At 40.5% G+C, this 19,403-nt stretch overlaps 1 protein-coding gene across 5 annotated transcripts in view; it reads right to left on the bottom strand.

Moving 5' to 3' along the window:
- zfyve9a (zinc finger, FYVE domain containing 9a) overlaps nucleotides 1-16,941 on the bottom strand; it is a 39,161-nt gene extending 22,220 nt beyond the window's left edge. For 2 of the 5 annotated variants that reach the window (XM_026150267.1, XM_026150269.1), the window contains exons 1-4: nucleotides 16,670-16,941; nucleotides 4,405-4,520; nucleotides 2,787-2,894; nucleotides 36-1,459 (exon numbers count right to left, since the gene is read on the bottom strand). In XM_026150267.1, coding sequence (XP_026006052.1) covers nucleotides 36-1,459; nucleotides 2,787-2,856 — 1,494 coding nt within the window. In that variant the 5' untranslated portion in view covers nucleotides 2,857-2,894; nucleotides 4,405-4,520; nucleotides 16,670-16,941. Of the gene's footprint in view, nucleotides 1-35; nucleotides 1,460-2,786; nucleotides 2,895-4,404; nucleotides 4,521-16,516; nucleotides 16,645-16,669 lie in introns of those variants that run through there. The other 3 variants (XM_026150270.1, XM_026150271.1, XM_026150268.1) reach the window with 2 other exon arrangements.
- Nucleotides 16,942-19,403: the final 2,462 nt, after the last annotated feature.

The following is a 19,403-nucleotide window of genomic DNA, read 5'->3' as shown; positions in this document are numbered from 1 at the left end:
GGGTTAGATTAGCACAGTTTTAGTACACCACTGACCTTGCCACAGGCCCTGCAGTGATGCCTCCTCTTGGTGAAGGTGAACTTGACGTCACATTTCATGCAGACTGGAGCCTGGGAGTCAGGCACCCACACAGGGGCGACCTCTCCCAGAGAGCTGGTAGGTTTCCTGCACAGAGCACCTTGTTGCCCTGCCTGGAGATCATTGTCTGGGCTCTCTGGGGGTATGAGGGATGGAGAGTGGATGATGCCCTCTCCATTCACGCTGACTGCACTCTGGTCAGTCCCGCCAGGCGACGTTTCGGAGGGTGTGCCTTTCCGGCATTGGTTTTCGAGGTTCTTGTTCTTGTTGGCGGCAGACGGACTGAGCAGGTTCTGCACCTGGCCCGACAACGGCTGTGGGATCTGGAGCTTGAGGCTGACGGGCTGTTTGGGTCGGGCGCCTCCATAGGGAATGCTGACTGGCTGCAGCCGGTTGTTGAGTTTTGGTTGGATGCAACCCGATCCCCCCGCTCCTCCCTCGCCGCTTTCCTGCTTGCTCTCCTCCATTTCTTTCTCCTCAGTTACAGAGTCCTCTTTTGAGGGGACAGGAGAGGGGGAAACACCTTCCTCTACCCTCTCTTCCACCTCCTGAGGCTTAGAGCTAGTCCCGCTCTCCTGTTCCAAACCATTTGGAAGATTTGCTATTCTGTGGTGCTGGTCTACTTGTCCCTCTGGACCACATCTCCTTTCCTTCTCCAGCCCAACCTTGTCCGAAGGAGACGCACCGTTCTCCTCCAACTCACACCCACTCTGAACAACCCTGCTTCCATTCAGGAGACTTTCCCCTTGCTCCTCTTTTAAAATTCTAGTTTGCGTTTCTAGGCCAAAGTCCTGTAAGGCAGCTGAACTGCCATCATCCCCATTTTGTGCCGTGTGTTCCACATTTGGGAGAATTTTTGTGGAGGGTGTTTGTTCCTGTAATCCAACCTCAAAGCTGAAGCGAGTGTGACTGACAGACGAGCCTCCTCCTCCAGATGAGGCAGCTGTCTCTTCACGTTTAGTCTCCTGGCCAGAATCACCAAGCTGGATGTCTGCAGGAGAACTTATCTCTTTGCTGAGGGCATCCAGCTGTGGACTGGACAGGCAGCCATTCTCCACGTTGTCAGAGGCCGTCACAGGGGGCGGCGAGAGGTCGTCGGTGCCCACCAGTTTGCCGATATTGGGCTGGGGGAGGGGAGGGCTGTGGACGTCTGCCGGCCTCTCCTCTGCCCAGGATGGAGGTTCGGGACCAGGATGCCTTTTCAGATCAGCCCCTGAGGGAGGGGTGGAGGATGAGTCGGGGAGGGTCTTAAATGACAGGGGACTCTCCCGGGGGCTGAGGTCTGCGTGAGCCAGCGCAGGGTTCAAAGAGAGCATGTGGGTTGGTGGGGCCAGGATCTGGGTCCACTTAGCATCTGAAAGAATGGGAGTGTCCGTCTCATCTGCAGAGAAAAAAGAAAAAAGGAAAATGAAAGACTGTATGGATCTCAGCAGAAGCTCTTTGAACGTATTTTAATGTACTCACAAATTATATCTACAACTATTTTTTTTTTCTTACGAAATCAACCAAAATATTAATGTATAAACTGGTATTGTCATCCTCATGTCAGAAAAATTGGTGCTCATGCTTGGTCTTATGAAGTCTGCACCATTTAATATCTATAAAGACATAAATTAATATTTGTCTTGATGTAGTCCCCTATTCCACTTTGCATTTGCCGGACACAACCATTTATCTACACTTTCCAAACAGCTTCCAATTTTCTGCTTAACACATGAAATGTGAAATACGAGGAAGTGGTTAGGAGATCATGAACCCTTGAACAGCCTCACAAGAACAGCCACAGAGAACTGATACAAAGATACACACTTCCAGGTGATCGAAAAAGCTATAAATGGCAGGAACAAAGCAGGGGATGAACTGAGAAATGAGGTTGGCATGGAGTGGGAAATTAGTGTGTGGATGGACTGGGAAATTCTGAGAAAGTGGGCCAAAATGGCTTGCTCGCCCCTGGGAGCCATCAGTCAAGCCGACATATAACTGCTGTGTAATACAAGTAGAAATTCTTAAAATATTTCTTTAAACCGACTTCCTCACACAGTCGGCCCTCGCCTCCATCCGCTGCAGTTCATGCTAAGCTGTTTCAGTGTGCAGCACACACACACACACACTTAATCTGCCAAGCTGGATCTCTGACAGAGGTCAAAGATAACCACACACAGACAAAATACACACCAAGTTCACAGTAACATTAAACTCTACTTTGTGCCCATGGATCTGCAGGACTTTAGAAGACAAATTTAGAAGAAGAGCCATCCTTTTTTTTTTCCCTATAACAGGCATTTGTGCTGGAATGCTGAGAGAATGCAGATACACAGCTCAGTAATGCAGTGTTTACTTCACAATTACCATAAATAAACTGTGAAATCACAGAGTCTCCAAAAAGGCTCCGACACACTTTTGGGATCATTAAGTGTGATGAAAACAGCCAACCCTCCTGTCTTGCACCAGTTACACGATGTCTCAAAGCCTAAGGGAAATGGGAAATTCAATTAATCCTATCCCCTCGTGGCCCGCCCTCAATCCCCACCTGTGAATGTTACTCAGACTTAATGGGCGGTGGCTGATTTTCTGACACCTTGATGATTTACTCTCAGAGGTTGTGCAATGGCACGCTGACAGCAGCTTTTCCTTTTCTGTTCGCCTTTCCTCGTCCGCAATGACTCACCGCTTGTCCTCGTCTGCTGTCTGCATCTATTAAAGCTCACCTTCGTTCTGCTCGAACTCGTCCAGCACCTTGTCCAGGTTGAAGGCCTCGGCCTGGAAGTAATTCTCCATGGGTCAGGAAGCTCCACCCTGCTGACGGCCGTGTGAACCTAAGAGCAGCAGCAAATGTGTCCTCAACGCCAGAGTCTGTCACATTTCCATACCGTATGTAAATGCCTCGCACGGCCAGAATCATATCTCCTTTCTATATCCTCTCCTCACTCCAATATCATTTGACTGAGGAAAAACAGCCTCTCCAACTCCCTTTTCTCTCTCCTCATTTCCTTCCCAAGCAGTTCTCTCTTTAATGATTACTCTGAGGTCACAGGGATAATGACAGAGACATGTGGGCATGGTCTAAATCTTTCTGATTAGCAAATTTCCCAACTGAAGCTGACAGTCAGGATATGAAGTAGCCAAACTGACTTCAATGTAAGGAAAGGTGTTTCAATGTCCCTTGTGTCTATTCTCCTCATTTTTAAAGAGAGCAGGCCCGTCCTATCAGTGTTGCTACATTAAGACTTAAGCTTATTTTCAAAATTAATAAATCTGACAACCGTTTGTCTGCTTTTTTTTTTTTTAAACTGCCAAACTCTGGACATCAATTAGTCAGGAAGAACGGTAGGTGGTTTCCACAGTGACAATGCTGCAGTTTGCCAAAGGTTTGCGTCATTAAAACCATGTTTGATTACTGTGCGTTTTTAATATTGCACAGTAAACACATTTCAAGCTCTGTGAGATGCAGATGCAGCATGCAGTGTTTGTTTTGCAGATATCTGTGACAGAAAACTTCAACTCTGGAGTACCAAAAGTGCCGAGAGGTGAGGGCATAGAGGTAGACTTTAGCAAAAAACGTGTTGCAGTTGTCAACTTTAGAAAGGATGCCGAGTCTTTTAGATCTGAGGATCTTCAGAGCAAGGAAATACTCTCTAATTTGCTCATAGCTTGTTAATAATGCAAAATGAAGCTTTCAGTGTTACAAACGCTGTGAGTCTAACCCAGAGAGTAACGCGTTTAACATGCGAGTCATGCAGACAAAATATTTTGTTCATTTAAAGCCACAGGCCTGTACTTTGAAGCAGGATTTGGGGCTTTAGTGAAGTATCTTCAGGTTTAATCTTTGCTTTTTAGTATTACAAAGGTGGTTCACTTTGCATTGCCATGGTAACTCATGCTGCATACCTAAGCAGGTTAGGTGTGCAGGTAAATTTAAAAACAAAAACAAAAAAAAACAAAAAACACAGCTTGTGCCTGTTGTAATATTACTTGGTAACACTGGAGTTCTGCTTTAAAGTGACAAGCCTGGGAAATGTTTTGAATGATAGCAGAAAAATAAAATAAAAAAAAAAAACAGGTAGTTGGGGTTTATTTTGCATTTTATCTTCTTTGTTTATGATTTTATTTAATTGTTTTAATGGGACTTTTTCATATTCTCTGCACTGCTACTCTAACAGTTTACACTTATTAAGCTGAAATCATAAAAAAGCATGCAAATGTATATCAGTCATGTTTTACACCTGCTTTGCACTGTCACATGTTGTGAATCACAAACCCTAAAATCCATTTGAAAAGTAAAGCCTGTATAAACACTTCATCTTCATCACATCTGTCAGTCCTCACCTGCACAGAGGTCCTCCTCAGCAGTCCCAGGTGATATTTTTTTCCCCCCTTTCTCTCAACAGGTTTCAGTCTTAGTTCTCAGCTCACCCAGTCTGGCAAGCGCCCAGCGCCCACACCTGAGATAAGGAGAGGAAACACTATTCAGTAAAGTGCTGCTTATCAACTCATGTGCCAAAAAAAAAAAAAGATGCTGTCTAACTATTATACAGCGAGTAAGGTTAGGGCTGAGGTTACACTTCTCGTGTTTTTCCCCTGTAAACATGTGCTTGGAGAACTGTGGCGTCACACTCACAGTTTGCATTAAACATTTTTAAAAAAGGAGCTAATAACAACACATTTACAAAATTGCACACTGATCAAGGTGTACTGGGCAATGCTAGCTAATAGTCTAGTACTTGTGAAAAGGTCTGTCACTATATTTAAAAGCAATAAAGTCCAATGCAGGATATTAAAAGGAGAAAGAGAGAGACTCGTTTTAATTCATCTCTGGCTGCAATGCTTCTGTGCTCCACTTGAAATGAGCCTGTGGCTCAGGCAGCTCCAAATAACAGAGTGACAGGGAACCAAGTGATGCAAAGACACCGTGTTACTTAAGGGTAACCGGTGTTTTGGTCTTGAGACAGGAATCTGTGTGACAAAGTTTGGGCAAATAAGTGAAAATGGAGCTTGTTTCCAAGCTGCACTCTGTTAACAAGCCAGATCCATCTGTTTCTTAACCCTGTCATGGGGTCAAGAGCTGGCGTACAGGTTTACAATCTATCGCAGGGCTAGCACGCAGACTACCAATCTTGCTCACATTTCTAACTATGGCAAATTCTCACCAGTTAACTTAATATGCTTCCTATGTGGACTGTGGGAGGGATCCAGAGAACGCAGAGGGAACTCAATCAAGAACAACATGTAAATTTCACAAAGATGGGACCCAGCTGGTGGTGGATTCATTGGCTGTATTGCTGATTTAAGTTAACGTCCACACTGAAATCTTACCCAAGTTGACAAGATTAAATATTTGAGCCTATGGGCTGTAGAGTACATCATGTCTTCTTAAAAACATAGCTCCAAGGGGTAATAGACAGTACTAATAACAAGCTGGAGAGGCCAAAAATAACAACTGAATATTTTGGAGGAAAAAAAGTCAGTGCAGCTCTTAATTCTTTTTTTAAATGAAAGCCTCATCCAACGCAGGAAACAGTTGGACCCTGAAAAGGGGTCGATTAGTTAACAAGCGGATACTTTATTATGCTCATAAAAAGGGAAGCTACACATCAGACAGCTTAGTGTTCACATTCATGCTGCTACTCTCTTAGACTAAAGCTAATAAACAATACCCAGCAACGGCCGATCACCATGTATGCTATGCTGCACATTATTATACGCATTGCCCATCAAAGCCTGACAGGGTAATCAGAGCTATGAATGGACAGCAGCTGAAGCCTGTACAGTAAACCTGCCCCATGTGTCCTTGCTGACGAGGAGACCTTGGAGCGAGGATGTAATGTGGTGCGGCTGCAAATGAGTAACAGCCAGGTTAAACTTCAGGGTCATCCTCATAAGGACAAACGAAACCACGGATTACACCAGAGACCAAATATTCCACAGGGCCAAGGCCTCGCAGAAATGAGCAGAGTCAACATATTTCCCGCTTAGTTTAAGATGCAAGTGGGGGCATGACGTCAGCACAAAACCGTAAAGGCACCGGACAGGAGCGTAAACATGGAATATGGATGTGGGATTGTACCATTTCAGAAGAACAGGGCTGACGGAGGTTATCACGGCTACAAACAGGAGTAAACTGAGGTAGTGCTGCTGGAGCTCACCAGAGGTGCTTTCCATTACTTTTCTGAGAAAGTGGTGAAAAACTGAAATATTCACAGCCAGTAAAAACAAACCGAACAATACAAGTTGTCAGACTGACATTTAAAACACGATGAATGATTCAATCAACTTGTGCACTGCATGCTTAAAAACACTCCACAGGTGCAGGGCGGTGAAAATTTTCTCTAAACTCATATGCCAAAATTCTTGAAAATGAACCCCCCCCCCAAAAAAAACAAAAAAAAACAAACAAAAAGCTAATACATGATCGAGTCCAGAGCTTTCCTGACAGAAAGAGGAACAGGGCTTCATTCCATGCCTTTTGTGCAGCTGAGTCGACTGAGTATCGGGGGTTTACTTTCTAACATTTTAGGGACTTTACTTTGGAATACAAAGCTCCTGAAAGCGAATGTTACTCTGAGCTAATGGTATACAAACAATCCACTCTGGACCCTTTTCAAGTCAAGAGGTTAAAAATGGGCAAATAGCTCAAAGTCTCTTTGATCTGATGGAAAATGATGCGTTCAGGTAACTTAAATGATTTTATACTTGTGGGAAAAGCGCCACGCAAGTTAAAATATTGAATAAAAAGTGAACAAACTGAAATATTAGGTTGTACTACATGGTGCTTGAGTTTTTACAAAATTTAACAGCCTGCAGGACTTTGATCAACACTGATTATAACAGCATGCGATTCATAGCCGATGGCTTTATTTACTGGTTTGGGAATTGTCTGATTTAAAAAGAAGATTAAACAAGAGTTAGATATTTCATTTTCATACTATTACTACTACTATATGTTACTGAATTTTGCTAGACCCTAAGAAATACTGAGAGTCAATAAACTGTTATCTGCATAATCTCAACAACTTCTTTTTTGAGAATCATTTTTATTACGCATTTCTTTAATGTAAGTCATATTGACTAGTTTTTCAAATAACTGAATCAAAAATGAGCAAAACAAAAAAAAAAAGCTAGAGACATTGACTGTATAAAAGAAATGGACACATCCACAGTGAAGAGGTTGTTTACTTTAGTCAGACAAAAGTGCCATGTTTTTACTGATTGTTTGATTTAAGGCATGATTTAAGTAGGCATGTCACCAAAACCAGTACTTACTGTAATTATCGATATCGCAAATGTGACAGCACTTGGAGTTGTGCGTGTTCACCAGTATAGTGGAAGTTTTGGTATTGCATGTGAGCTTGTCAATCACAAGGTAGGTCAACCTTAAAGGACACTCTGCTGTATTGTCCTTCCATTGAGCGCTGTAATTTACAAAGAGAACACCATTCTGTATGAAATAAGACATCAGCAAAGTTGACAGAGGTCAAAGTTGAGGGGTGTCAAAAATTTTATACAACCAGACTTCTTCAAATAAAGGAGTCAACCTCCTGTTGGCTACTAGAAAGAATGCAGATGCAAGGCACCAGACACAGGCGCTATAATCCACCATCTTTTATATAAAGTCTATAGCTGGAGGATGTTGCTGGACACTAAAGTAGCATCAGCAAGACAAAGAACAAAAAAAAAGTGAAGTTTAAAAGGAAAAATTACAACTAAAGCGTGTGAGGTGATTCGCTTTGGAGAGCAAATTATCTTCATACCTCCTGCTCTGACCGCTGAACTGAAGAAACATCTAAGCTTCAAATACCTCGGAGTTCACATCACGCAGGACCTGTCATGGTCCTGTCACATCAACACCGTGGTGAAAAAGGCCCGTCAGCGTCTCTACCACCTCAGACGCTTGAGAGACTTCCAACTGCCCTCCAAGGTGCTCAGGAACTTTTACTCGTGCACCATAGAGAGCATCCTGGCGGGAAACATCTTAACCTGGTTCGGGAACAGCACCATGCAGGACAGACGAGCTCTACAGAGGGTTGTGCGATCAGCTGAGCGCACCATCCGCTCCGAGCTCCCTGACCTGCACTCAATCTACAGCAGGCGGTGCTGGACCAAGGCCAGGAAGATGGTGAAGGACCTCAGCCATCCCAACAACAGACTGTTCTCTCTGTTGAGGTCAGGAAAGCGATTCCGCTCCCTGAAGACCAACACAGAGAGACTGAGGAGGAGCTTCTTCCCGCAGGCGATACGGTCTCTCAATCACAATCACACCACCACACAGTACTGACCCACACATATGGTTCTTACACACACACTGGACTTTCTGGACTTTGGTTTTGCACAACACTGGTCACTATATTCTTCATTTCCGGTTAATACTTGTACAGCTGCTGTTATTGTGTATATATTTATTTATATTTAGATTTCTTCATACATTCTTATATAGTTCTATATTGTGTATTGTGTATTTTGTTGTACAGTTATTTTATTTTCAACTTTAATTTATATATTTTATCTTATTCTTCCCAGTTAAATTTACCCTTCATTCTAATTTGTGTTGTACAGTTATTTCATTTTTAACCTTAATTTATATTTTATTCCTTCCTAGTTAAATTTACCCTTTTTAATTTTTCATATTTATTTCCTATCTTATTCATAGCCTTTTCCTTTTTTGTTCTCTTTAGGTCACGAGCAGTTGTCCAAGCATTTCACTACATATCGTACTGTGTATGACTGTGTACGTGACAAATAAAATTTGAATTTGAATTTGAAGCACCAAGTCTTAACCTCAGCCAACCTCTGCATCGTTTTCCCCAGGTGAGAAGTTTCCCTCCTAATGAAAGACTTCTAAAACCGTCTTACACTATAAAAGCATCCAGTGGAGCTGTCGTAAACACATACACACTCACACAGACACGCCTCCATAAGGACAGGAGCCCATCCCTGATTAAGATTTAATTACTCTGCAGAGGCGTTGAATAATGCATCTTTAGTCAAAGTGCATGAACAAGTCATATTTTTAGACATGTAAACTCAGAAAGATGCTTCAGAGGAGGCATATGTGCATGAAATTGTGTCAGTCAGAGAGGAAAACAGTCCTGCAGTAACAAATTCTTAAGAACATGTTGTGTACAAACATGCTGCAACTCATCAAAAACCATCAAAGAAGAAAACGTGTGATGCCGCCTACAGTAAAGCAAGAATATCGAGATTGTGCATGATAGAACAGCTCAGCTGATAATTATTATAACCCCTCTGTGAACAATACACTAATGATTTATTTGATAGAGAGGCCACAACACTGTGTTTAAATTTTCTTTGGCTAATGCACATCTGTGGTTTTAAAATCAGTGCCTCATCAATAACTTGACAGACTGGCATGAAATGTAAAACTAATCTATTCTGGAATAAACCTCAATAATAAACTCGATACACAATATATTTAAATGTTATTTACTCTCTCATTTAAACAGCGTGCTGTTCATTTTTAAATGTCTTGTTTTGTCCGAACAAAAGTCCAAATCCAAAAAAACCCAATCCAAACACTTTTAGCTCCATTCTCACTACCTTTAAGACAGGTTTCCTCTGATTGGCTGCCCCTTGTAAACAAAAGATTTGAACTGCAGGTGGGTGGAGCTTTCCTGCTTGTATACCAGGGGTGGGCAACTCCAGGCCTCAAGGGCTGGTGTCCTGCAGGTTTTAGATCCAACACAGCTGATTTAAATGACCTCCTCACCATGTCTTGAAGTTCTCCAGAGGTAATGAATGAACTCATCATGTGATTCAGGTGCGTTGACCCAGAGTGATATCTAAAAACTGCAGGACACCGGCCCTCGAGGCCTGGAGTTGCCCACCCCTGTTATAGATAGATCTTAAGAGCCTGTTTGAAACGGATTGCTTACAGCGGACTGGAGGCAGGGCAGCACAATAATGGTTTGTATCATAATCTTAATTATTTAACATGTTTATTTAATCAATCAGTTTTCTTTTTAAACAGATTTTATTTCATTTGAAATAGAATAATCATTTTAATTATTACCTAAACAGCCTATCACTCAAGGGTAACCACTGATCTGTCTTTACCGCAGGATGTCTGAGGCTGGCAGTGCAGACTGAGGCGACGGGAGGCAGTGTTGGCAGTGAACAGCAGCCACAGGGAAACGGTCAACTGGCACACCCCACCAAAAATGTAAGAACTGTGTGATATTTCATGACGGCAACCATTAATAATCCTTCATATTCAACTGAAAGTGAGAGAATTTTCTAGATCAATGTTACTAACTTAGGGCTCTCTTTGAGTCATCTTTGTTAGAACTGAACTAAAGAGCAAATGAATCTAAACCTTTAGAGGGGTGGAAGCGCACAAGTGTAAAGGAAAGGTGTGAGCTTTAATTGGAAAAGAACTACAGCTTTGTATTGATCATGAATGCAAATCAGTAACCGTTCCTTCCAATTTATTTCATTTTCATAACTGCTGGTCATCAAAATCAGTTGAGATTAAAAGTCGAATTAACTGCCCAGCCTTAACTGAAACTTTGGTTAAGCTCAATACGAGCACACGTACCAAACACAACAAGGAACTATTTTTAAATCGAGCAACCAGCAGCTGATCTCCAGGCTCACTCCAACAGTCACGCTCCAGTGTCAGCCAGACATGCTAATATTGAAGTGGCCCATCAGGCTACTAACATGATAAACCATACCCGACTGGACCTGCCTGGCACGGCAGCCAAATTAAATAAGACAAGGGCATAAACAGCGAGGAAGCTCGGACATACCAGAATGCTAAACAGTTCATTAGGTCCACGCAATCAGAACAACGACTCCTGTATCCTGTTGTTATTTCCTGAGAGGGAGCAGCATTCGCTTCCTCGCCAATGAGGTGGATATCCTCTACAATCATTAGTGTAATCAGACATTTATGTTTTGGTTATACACAAGCTTTGGACTATTTCAATATTTCATGGGTTACTACAAGTATATTTCTAACAATTTTGTGTTACATTTGTGGCTATTTCCTGAATGTGTGCACATAAATGTCCTCTACTCTCCACATTTTATGAGCAGGCCCTTTAATTGGTATGACGTGCACTTCACATGTCACACCAATTAAAAGACCATGAACCCATTACTAACAGCATTTAAGTCCAACAGGATTTAGGTCACTCATTGGCATGGGCTCCTTAAATATTAGTTGCTCATTATTAAAGTTATCATTTCCACACGCGTTTCCCTTACAAGTCTGTTAAAAAAAAAAAAAAAAAAGTCTGTGCCTGTAAGCCAAAAGTTACTCAAGAGTAAAATTGGTGTTTTTGCCATCTGAACCCTGAGAATGACCCAAGATTTCCTGGTGAAATTAAAAATAAATGTCCTCCATAAATGTTTCTAAGTGTTCAGACTTGGTCACAGCTCATTAAGTATTTAAGGGAGTTTGACGGCAAACGGTAACCCGGTTAGAAGCCATCGCTGATGGCTGCATTCATGCGTACACAGACCAGTATCGCAAATTGATGTAAATGATTTAAACACAAAATTGTCTTTATAAGCAAAAGAAAATGAAAAAAAATTAAATAACTTCTTTCTTCCTTATCATTTTCTTGGCTGAATATGAAGCCCTTGCCAGCTCCCACTGGTTTAAGGCAGAGTATATTAATCATCAATCATAAACTACAGTCCTAATTGCATTCAATTATGCACAAACTTTCTATTTCTTGGTTCAAAATTTGACCTTTTTTGGGGGGGGGGGGGGCGGGTAACTGCATACATAAGCACAATCAGTCTGCAAATAGTGTGCATTAACTTACTTAACATAAGTCTGTGCATTTTCCTAGTATTTGTGGCCATTTAATAACTCGCATTGAAAATCTGTCTCCTTTTGTCCATCGCAGAAAGAAAGATATTATAGTCTTATACTGACATAATTTTTCAGTACATATGTAGATACAAAAAAACCCCAAAACTTTGCTTATTTTTTGGTATTGGAATGTTGTTCTGACAAAATGAAACATTTAAATTAGAAAAAACAAATTGGAATGTCTGACAGACATTTTTACTGTCCAAGAATAAAAACACAGAGTTAGGAATTAACATTAATGTCTCTTTTAAAACTTTAAAATCTAAGCTCTCTTGTAATTTATTCAAGTGGTCTTCAGGAATAGTTCTCCAGGCTTCTTGAAGGACATCCAAAGCTCTTTCTTTGCATGCTGGCTGCTGTTTGTTCTGTTCTCTATCAAGATGATCCCTCACTGCTTCAGTGCTTCTGTTCTCTAGGAAGGCCAATCCATGACAAGATAATGTTCCATTGTGTGTTTTTCTATCCAACTATTCTTTTATTGCATAAGCAGTGTGTTTGGGATCATCGTCATCCTGAAAATGAAGCTGTTTTAAAGATGATCTTGCATAGAGGATCAAAATCTGATGTTACTTTTTTACATTTGTAATTTCTTGAACTTTGACAAAATCTCCAACACCATTGGCAGAAATACAGCCCCAATCCACCACAGAGCCTCTGCAGTGCTTTACAGATAACTCTGTAGACACTTGTTGTTCTAATTCTCTTCCCAACTCCTTTGTACACACCGACAAAGATTTGAACCAAAAACACCAAATCTGACTTTTATTCATCACTGAATAATTTCACCCATTTTCAGACCAGTTCCTGTCTAATTTGCTATACTGTCCACAGAGATCATTACAGAAGTCTTCAGTGAGCAGTAGATGGATCAACTGAGGAGCCAGATGCATTTCTAATGTCTTCTGACAGGTCTTTGCTGGATTTCCCATTTCTTAAGGACATAAAGACCTTGTTGGTCAAAAATACTATTTTGTGTAGTCAAACTGTGTTCTCTTGGGTATTTTTTGTAAATTTAAGTAATGAAAATGGAACAACTTATGTGTCTTTGTGACAGGCTGCCCATAAGCTGCATAAAAATAGAATTTAAAACTGGGTCTTAGCCAAGTTGTCTTATGTGTAGACAACACTGCTTCACCTCTTGAGTTAGGGGTGTTTTTTACATTGGAATAAATAATGTCAGTGTTAAGTGGCTTAACAAACCAACAAGCAAACAAAAATATTCTTCTGAAAACGGTCAGATATAAGAACTGGACTACAATGAGTGAAAAAGCAGGCAATGTTCAGAGAAAAACTCTGAAAACCTTCAGAAAGACAGGAGAATTATTGCTCAAGATCACTTGAAACTCAGGCTCCTTCTAAGCAGTATAGTACATTACTATAGATTAGTATTAGTAGTAAATTATAAGTAGATTAGCATAAATTCATCCTCAGGGAGGGATTCATTTTCCATAGCAAACATGTACATGACACAAACAAGTAGGACATAACATTTTGTAAAAAGAAAACACTGAATGTATTTATTATTTATTATTATCTGCAACTATATTTTTAAATAAGAAGTGTAATTTTTATTACTTGCCTTTGAAAGTTATGGTTAGGCAAACAATAGGTGATTGGCCAAGACTTTTAATTTACAGAAACTAAAGAAAACAGGCTGCCCTTTTCACACTGTTAAAAAGTAATCATGAAAATAATCAATGGATGAATCAAGAGTTAGAATGATATTTATCTGGAGCTGTGAGATTAACCGGCAACTCTGGATTTGGAGAAACAAAAAAATGTAAATGTTATAAATCATGAAATAAATAAAATAAAAACGCGTTGAATTTCCTATTATTTCTCATGCTATAAGAATTCCCAGGACTACGATCTCACATCCTGAGAAACAATGTTTTTAGCTCCACATCCAGCACCGCCGTGTTCCAGACGCCGTCTACTGAGGGTGAACACAGGAAACCTCAAGTGATCGCTTCCTCTCTTTAAGAATAGACTGACATCACTTTCTACCAGCATGATCGCCAAACTGAGTGACACATTATTATGTAATGTGTGCTATGCTTAACGCCCAAGCTGGAAGTACACTGGGAGTTGTCCTACCTCCTCCTTCTACTGCTTTAAGCTTTTTTTTCCGGCTCTTCAAGACAAAATAAATAAAAGCAAAAACACAAAAGGAAAACATGCCACAGGTTTGTATCCTCTGAAAGGTCATGCTCGCTTAAAAATAAAATAATTTCTTTGACAGGAGAGGTTGAAAAAGTTAAATCCCCTGAGATTTACCTTCAGGAGGAAAGAGGAAAGTAGCTGTCCTCCTGTTATAAAGAGCTACTCTGCTTCACAGAACGTGTCAGAAGCTATTACGAGCTTCCTTTCTCCCTCATGTTTGATCTACATTTAACCACCACTACAAAGAAAGAAAAATCAGCACAGGGAGACTGGCTGCTGGTCTGCCATTGGGGAGACTTGTAATTCTTTCTGAAAGCATACAGTAACCTACATCTGGGACGTCTCTGCACACATGAGAGCCCGTCTCTACACGGGCGTCTGTTGGATCAGTTGAATCACACATCCTCACTGGGATTTATAACCACCTGAAGATGAAGTGGGATATCTTTATGCTTCATGGGAAAAAAATAATTTCACATTAATATTGCCAAATACCATCTAGTACCATTTTATTAATAAATATACGTTAAGATATGTGGTGGTGATGTGGCTTTTTCTTTGGTCCCAAATTCATTTTTTAATTTGCCATTGCTGATGACTATTCAAGGTGCCCCTGGGACAGGCCTACTTCTGGATAAATCCACCTCCAGGCCTGGACTAAAGTCTGGACAGCAAATGCAAAAGTCGCATCAGCAAGAAACCTGATAAAGTTTGTTTGGACTAAACTACCATAGATACAAAACCAACTCAATGACAAGCTGTATTATTTCCTCTTTTAAGCCAACCTTCTTCTAATTGGCTGTCCCTTTCAAACAGACGGACTGTGGGTGGAGCTTCTGTTCTCAAAGCTAGCACTTTGCGCCTGAGATGACGAAATTAGGCATATCTGCTCCTGCTGGCATCAAAGAGAGACAAAACTACCTGAAACAGAGCATGCAGAGCAGTGTGAAGCCTGAGCTTTTCGCTGACAGTGGTTTCTTGTATATACAACACTGACATTATTTCATTACTTCACCTTTTCCATTTTTGAGCATTTGTAATATGCACATCCACTCACATAACAGTGGCAAAAAAAGGATATTCATAATGGGTCCCCTTTAAGAGACTACTCACTGACATAAGAGGTCAGTAATTCAGGGAGCTGTAAAGAAAGGGACTTGTGTTGCAAATATTTTGCACCAGACCATGTTTAAACTGCTCATCATCAGCAGATAGATAAGAGAGGACTTTGACATAGAGCAGAGCATTAATCAAAATCCAGTCTAAATGTTATTATAACCCCTTTTTAAATTTAGTTTTCAACTATTTGGTAACCTGAATTTCTAGCACCCACCAGAGAGGTTCAAGCCAGCACCAAAGGGAAACCCCTTGTATTATTAAAATCTATTAGAAAGTGCAAGGAATTTATTTTATAAGGCATAATATCATTTTTTAATGAAATTGCCAGGATAAAAGATACAGATCACTCAAAAAGGATCCTAGTCTTTATTGTAGATGTGCACTTGTGCAGAGCAGGTAGACGACCATTTGATTAGCTTATAAAATCATAAGTAGCACTGTTCAACCTGAGAAGCATAACTTACCTAATCAAAACGTTTAAAAAAAAAAGTTATCCTAGCTGAACTGCACATTTTTTTAATATATTCCGAGTTGATTTTGAAATTCTTGACTATCCAAGACCTGGACAGAAGCAAAGAGACCAAATACAAAAGGTGTAGCACCAGGAAAGCTCACCAAACCAACCCTTGAGAGCGCATAGATGACCACTTGCTTGGATTATGCAACCATAAGTGGCACTGTGGCTGTGCCTGCAGGCCAAACACACCCTCGCTGGATGAAGATCACTCTCAGGTAGACTGGGAAAACACATGGAAAGCTACTCTGTGTCATTAAAAGAAGGTGGGTTAAACTGGTGCAGCTACACGACAGCAGCGGTGAAGTGTTTGTCTATTTGTTTGTTAACTTGGGTAGTTGTATTAGCTGGCCAGCTAGCTGAATTAAACCAAATTCACAAAGGCCACGAGTTAAGTTTCCAAAACAATTCTGACCCATTCGTCTTAGCAGTGTGGCAAAAACTGAGATTTTAGGCGTCAAATAATAGCACTTAACAGCAGCTGGCTGTACTGGAGAAAGCCCTAAAGATTGAGCGGGCAGTCGTGCGCCGAGTGACGGGAGAGACTTGCTGCTCTGGCGGACACTCACGCCGTCACTGACTCGGTGGGTTCCGTTGCTAACGGACAGTCATAACGGTTAATAGAAACCATAAAAGCCTTCCTCCTCACATTAAGTCACCCACACCAAAGTATTTTCCTCCTGTCGCACTGCTATCAACCTCACTGGCTGTCTATCCGCAGCTGGCAATGTAAAGGAGAGCGCGTTGTGTAATAGACGTAAGATATAGTGTTACCGTAACGGCACCTTCTCCATATTCCTCACCGTTTATCCACCAAATAAGCCAAAAAAGATAGCACCGCAGCCGTCCACGCTCACTTGGGCTGCATCGATAGTTGGCGTTGCAATGGCGGTTTTGTAAACGTTGGAGCAACAGCAGACCCGTGAAATGTCACGAAAACAAATCCAGTTACTCACCGGAGGAATCCTCATCTTTACGTAAAGTCCCGCGGAGCCCCTCCGTTAGCATCCGCCATACCTGATCGTCTTTCAGAGCTATTTTTGAGTATCCGTCTCGCGTAGACCCACCACCGCCTGCCTGCCTGATTCAAACAGTCGGAAAGTAAAGCTTCTAGTCTAGCGTAGTTGTGCGACAGCAGCACTCAAGGATCCCTCCCCCAAGGTTTAATACTGGGGAAAAGAAGGAGCAGCGATAAGTCAGCCAAAATGGATATCCTAAACTACCGGTTTTCAAAATAAGACGCAAAGCATCTCCCTTAGAGGTTACATTATAACGCCAAGAGAAAAACTGTGAATGCAGATCTAATTAATTTGGACATCATCATTACATTTCTTTAGTTATTTTTTTTGTTTCAAACTGCTTTATAAAATAAACACACCAACCAAAATTATAATTACTATGTTTACCTTTAAGAAAAACAAACAATTCGGTCACAGATAATATATCGATTAAAACAACCCATCTTTTTGATGCTGTAACAGCAAAGTGTGTACGTTTTACGTGTAAGTTGTTATTGTATTATTTTATAACTAGATAAACAACTTTCAGGAAAGTTCTTTTTTCTTTTTTTAATTCCTAAAACATGTTTGGAGGGGTCTTTCAGTAAAAGCCAGTCCATGTTAGTAGTAAATAAGAAGAAGAAGAATATATTCAACAGATAATGAATGAAAAAAAGAACAACTAGCAAATTTACAGGAAAAGAAATACTAAACATCCACATTTTTTAATATGATTCAATTCAGTTTTATTTCTACACCACAGTCACCTCATGGTGTTGTAAGGGAAAGACCCTAAAATATTAGGGAGAGATTTGACTATTTGCTTATTTATAAAACAGGAAGAAAATAGTTTTCAAATAAGGAAGATTTAAAAGTAATATAGTCAAAGGTCTGGCTGTGTTCAAATCTATTTGACAGTCTATAATATTAGGCTAAACCCACACATATTTGTAAAGGAGGAACAGACTATTTTTTTAGTTAGAAATTACTTAAGCAATTAAAGGTTCTTAAAAGGACTGCACTTTATAGCCTTTTATCACGTATATGTAACATATGATTTAATACCATTCCCACTTATTATTAAAGTTTAATTTCTGAGCTCTTACTTTCCCGCAAACAATCACGCAGTTTCCGGTGTTGAACCAACCCTTAGTGTCAAACTTGACAAACCTCCAACCGTTCAGTTCCGTCCAGCCTGCACTGTGGTCCAGCCGCCACCGCTGCAGCAGCAGGGACATTTTGGCTCAAACGGAGCGGAGGGTGAGGTGCTGAGCCCCGGGGAGGGTCCTCGGCTCCATCCCGCTCACGACACCCTAGAGCCAAAATGGCCCATTCATCCCCACTCTCTATAACCTTGCCAGCCCTCGTAGAGGATGACAGGCATGGAGGAATTGATCAGCACGATGCAGCACCGTCAGAGGTGATCAATGAAATGGGATGTGATGTGTAAAACCACCCAAACTCTTTTAACCCCTCCGTACTCGCAGACCCGGCTGCAGTTTTAATAACGCAGTGTTAAAAGCAATATAAACAGTTCCTGTAATTACTGATCGAGAAAGTGAAAAACAGTGACTATAGTAATGGATGCAAACCTACCAAAAGAGAATGTAAAGTGCTCAAGCAGATATAAAAGACTAATAAAAGTCTTAATAACTTTATTATTGGTTTGTAATGTAATAATAATAATAATAATAATAATAGGAGAAATAATACAACTAAATAAAACTGAAGGATAAAACTGAAATGAAATGAGACAGAGTACAATTGCTCACTTCCTCTTCCATTTTTAGATAGTCAACCTGTTTTTGATGATGCAGAAGAGTAGTTTTATTAACTTTTCCCCTCTTATTATTCTACTTGTCAAAAATTATCAACATGAGTTTAATTTCTTATAATATTTAGACAGCTGAAATGCTGTTTACGTTATCCAAAGTAGTAATGCTAGTAAATGTTGTGTATTTTGTTACATTGTACTGTAATACTAACATTAAAAGATTATAGACTTCACTGCAGCATTTTACTATAAATCTAAGAAATTTGGATATATTATTACAATATAATGTTATTATTATAATATTTTTTCAACCTCCTTTATATGATATGGAAATGCTGTTTAAAGTTCCAACAACCTACTCATAATGAGACCAAATATGGCTTACATTTAAGAAAAGAAGTAATTCAATTACAAACAATACAGAAATTAAACCAAGCAAGAAATAAATGTGTAAAATTACTGAAACAAGTTCTGGTAGCTCAGTGCCAATGCTGTTATGTAATTACAACATTTAAGGTTTTTATTAACTCCAGTTAACAAAAAATGACAGAAAATATCCTGTTGTAGGACTGTGCACTAGTAACTGCTAAAATTTCTATAGTACATAGTGGGGGGAGGAACGTTTCTATTTGCCTATCACTTACTTTCACTACCACTATCACTTACTTTGGTGCAGTATGAATGGGGAGATTTGTTTCATTAGGAAAAGCTGTAAAATGTATAAAAATACAGTTAAAAGTACAAAATTGATGCCTTCCTTCATATTTTCCTTCAGGGCAGCACGGTGGCACGGTGGTTAGCACTGTTGCCGCACAGCAAGAAGGTCCTGAGTTCAATTCCAACATCAGGCCGGGGTCTTTCTGTGAGGAGTTTGCATGTTCTCCCCGTGTTTGCGTGGGTTCCCTCCGGGTACTCCGG

The sequence above is a fragment of the Astatotilapia calliptera genome, chromosome 18 (genome assembly GCF_900246225.1).
Source record: "Astatotilapia calliptera chromosome 18, fAstCal1.2, whole genome shotgun sequence".
Lineage (NCBI taxonomy): Eukaryota > Metazoa > Chordata > Actinopteri > Cichliformes > Cichlidae > Astatotilapia > Astatotilapia calliptera.
Note: the sequence above shows the minus strand (reverse complement) of the source record. Positions and strands in the feature narration are given on the sequence as shown.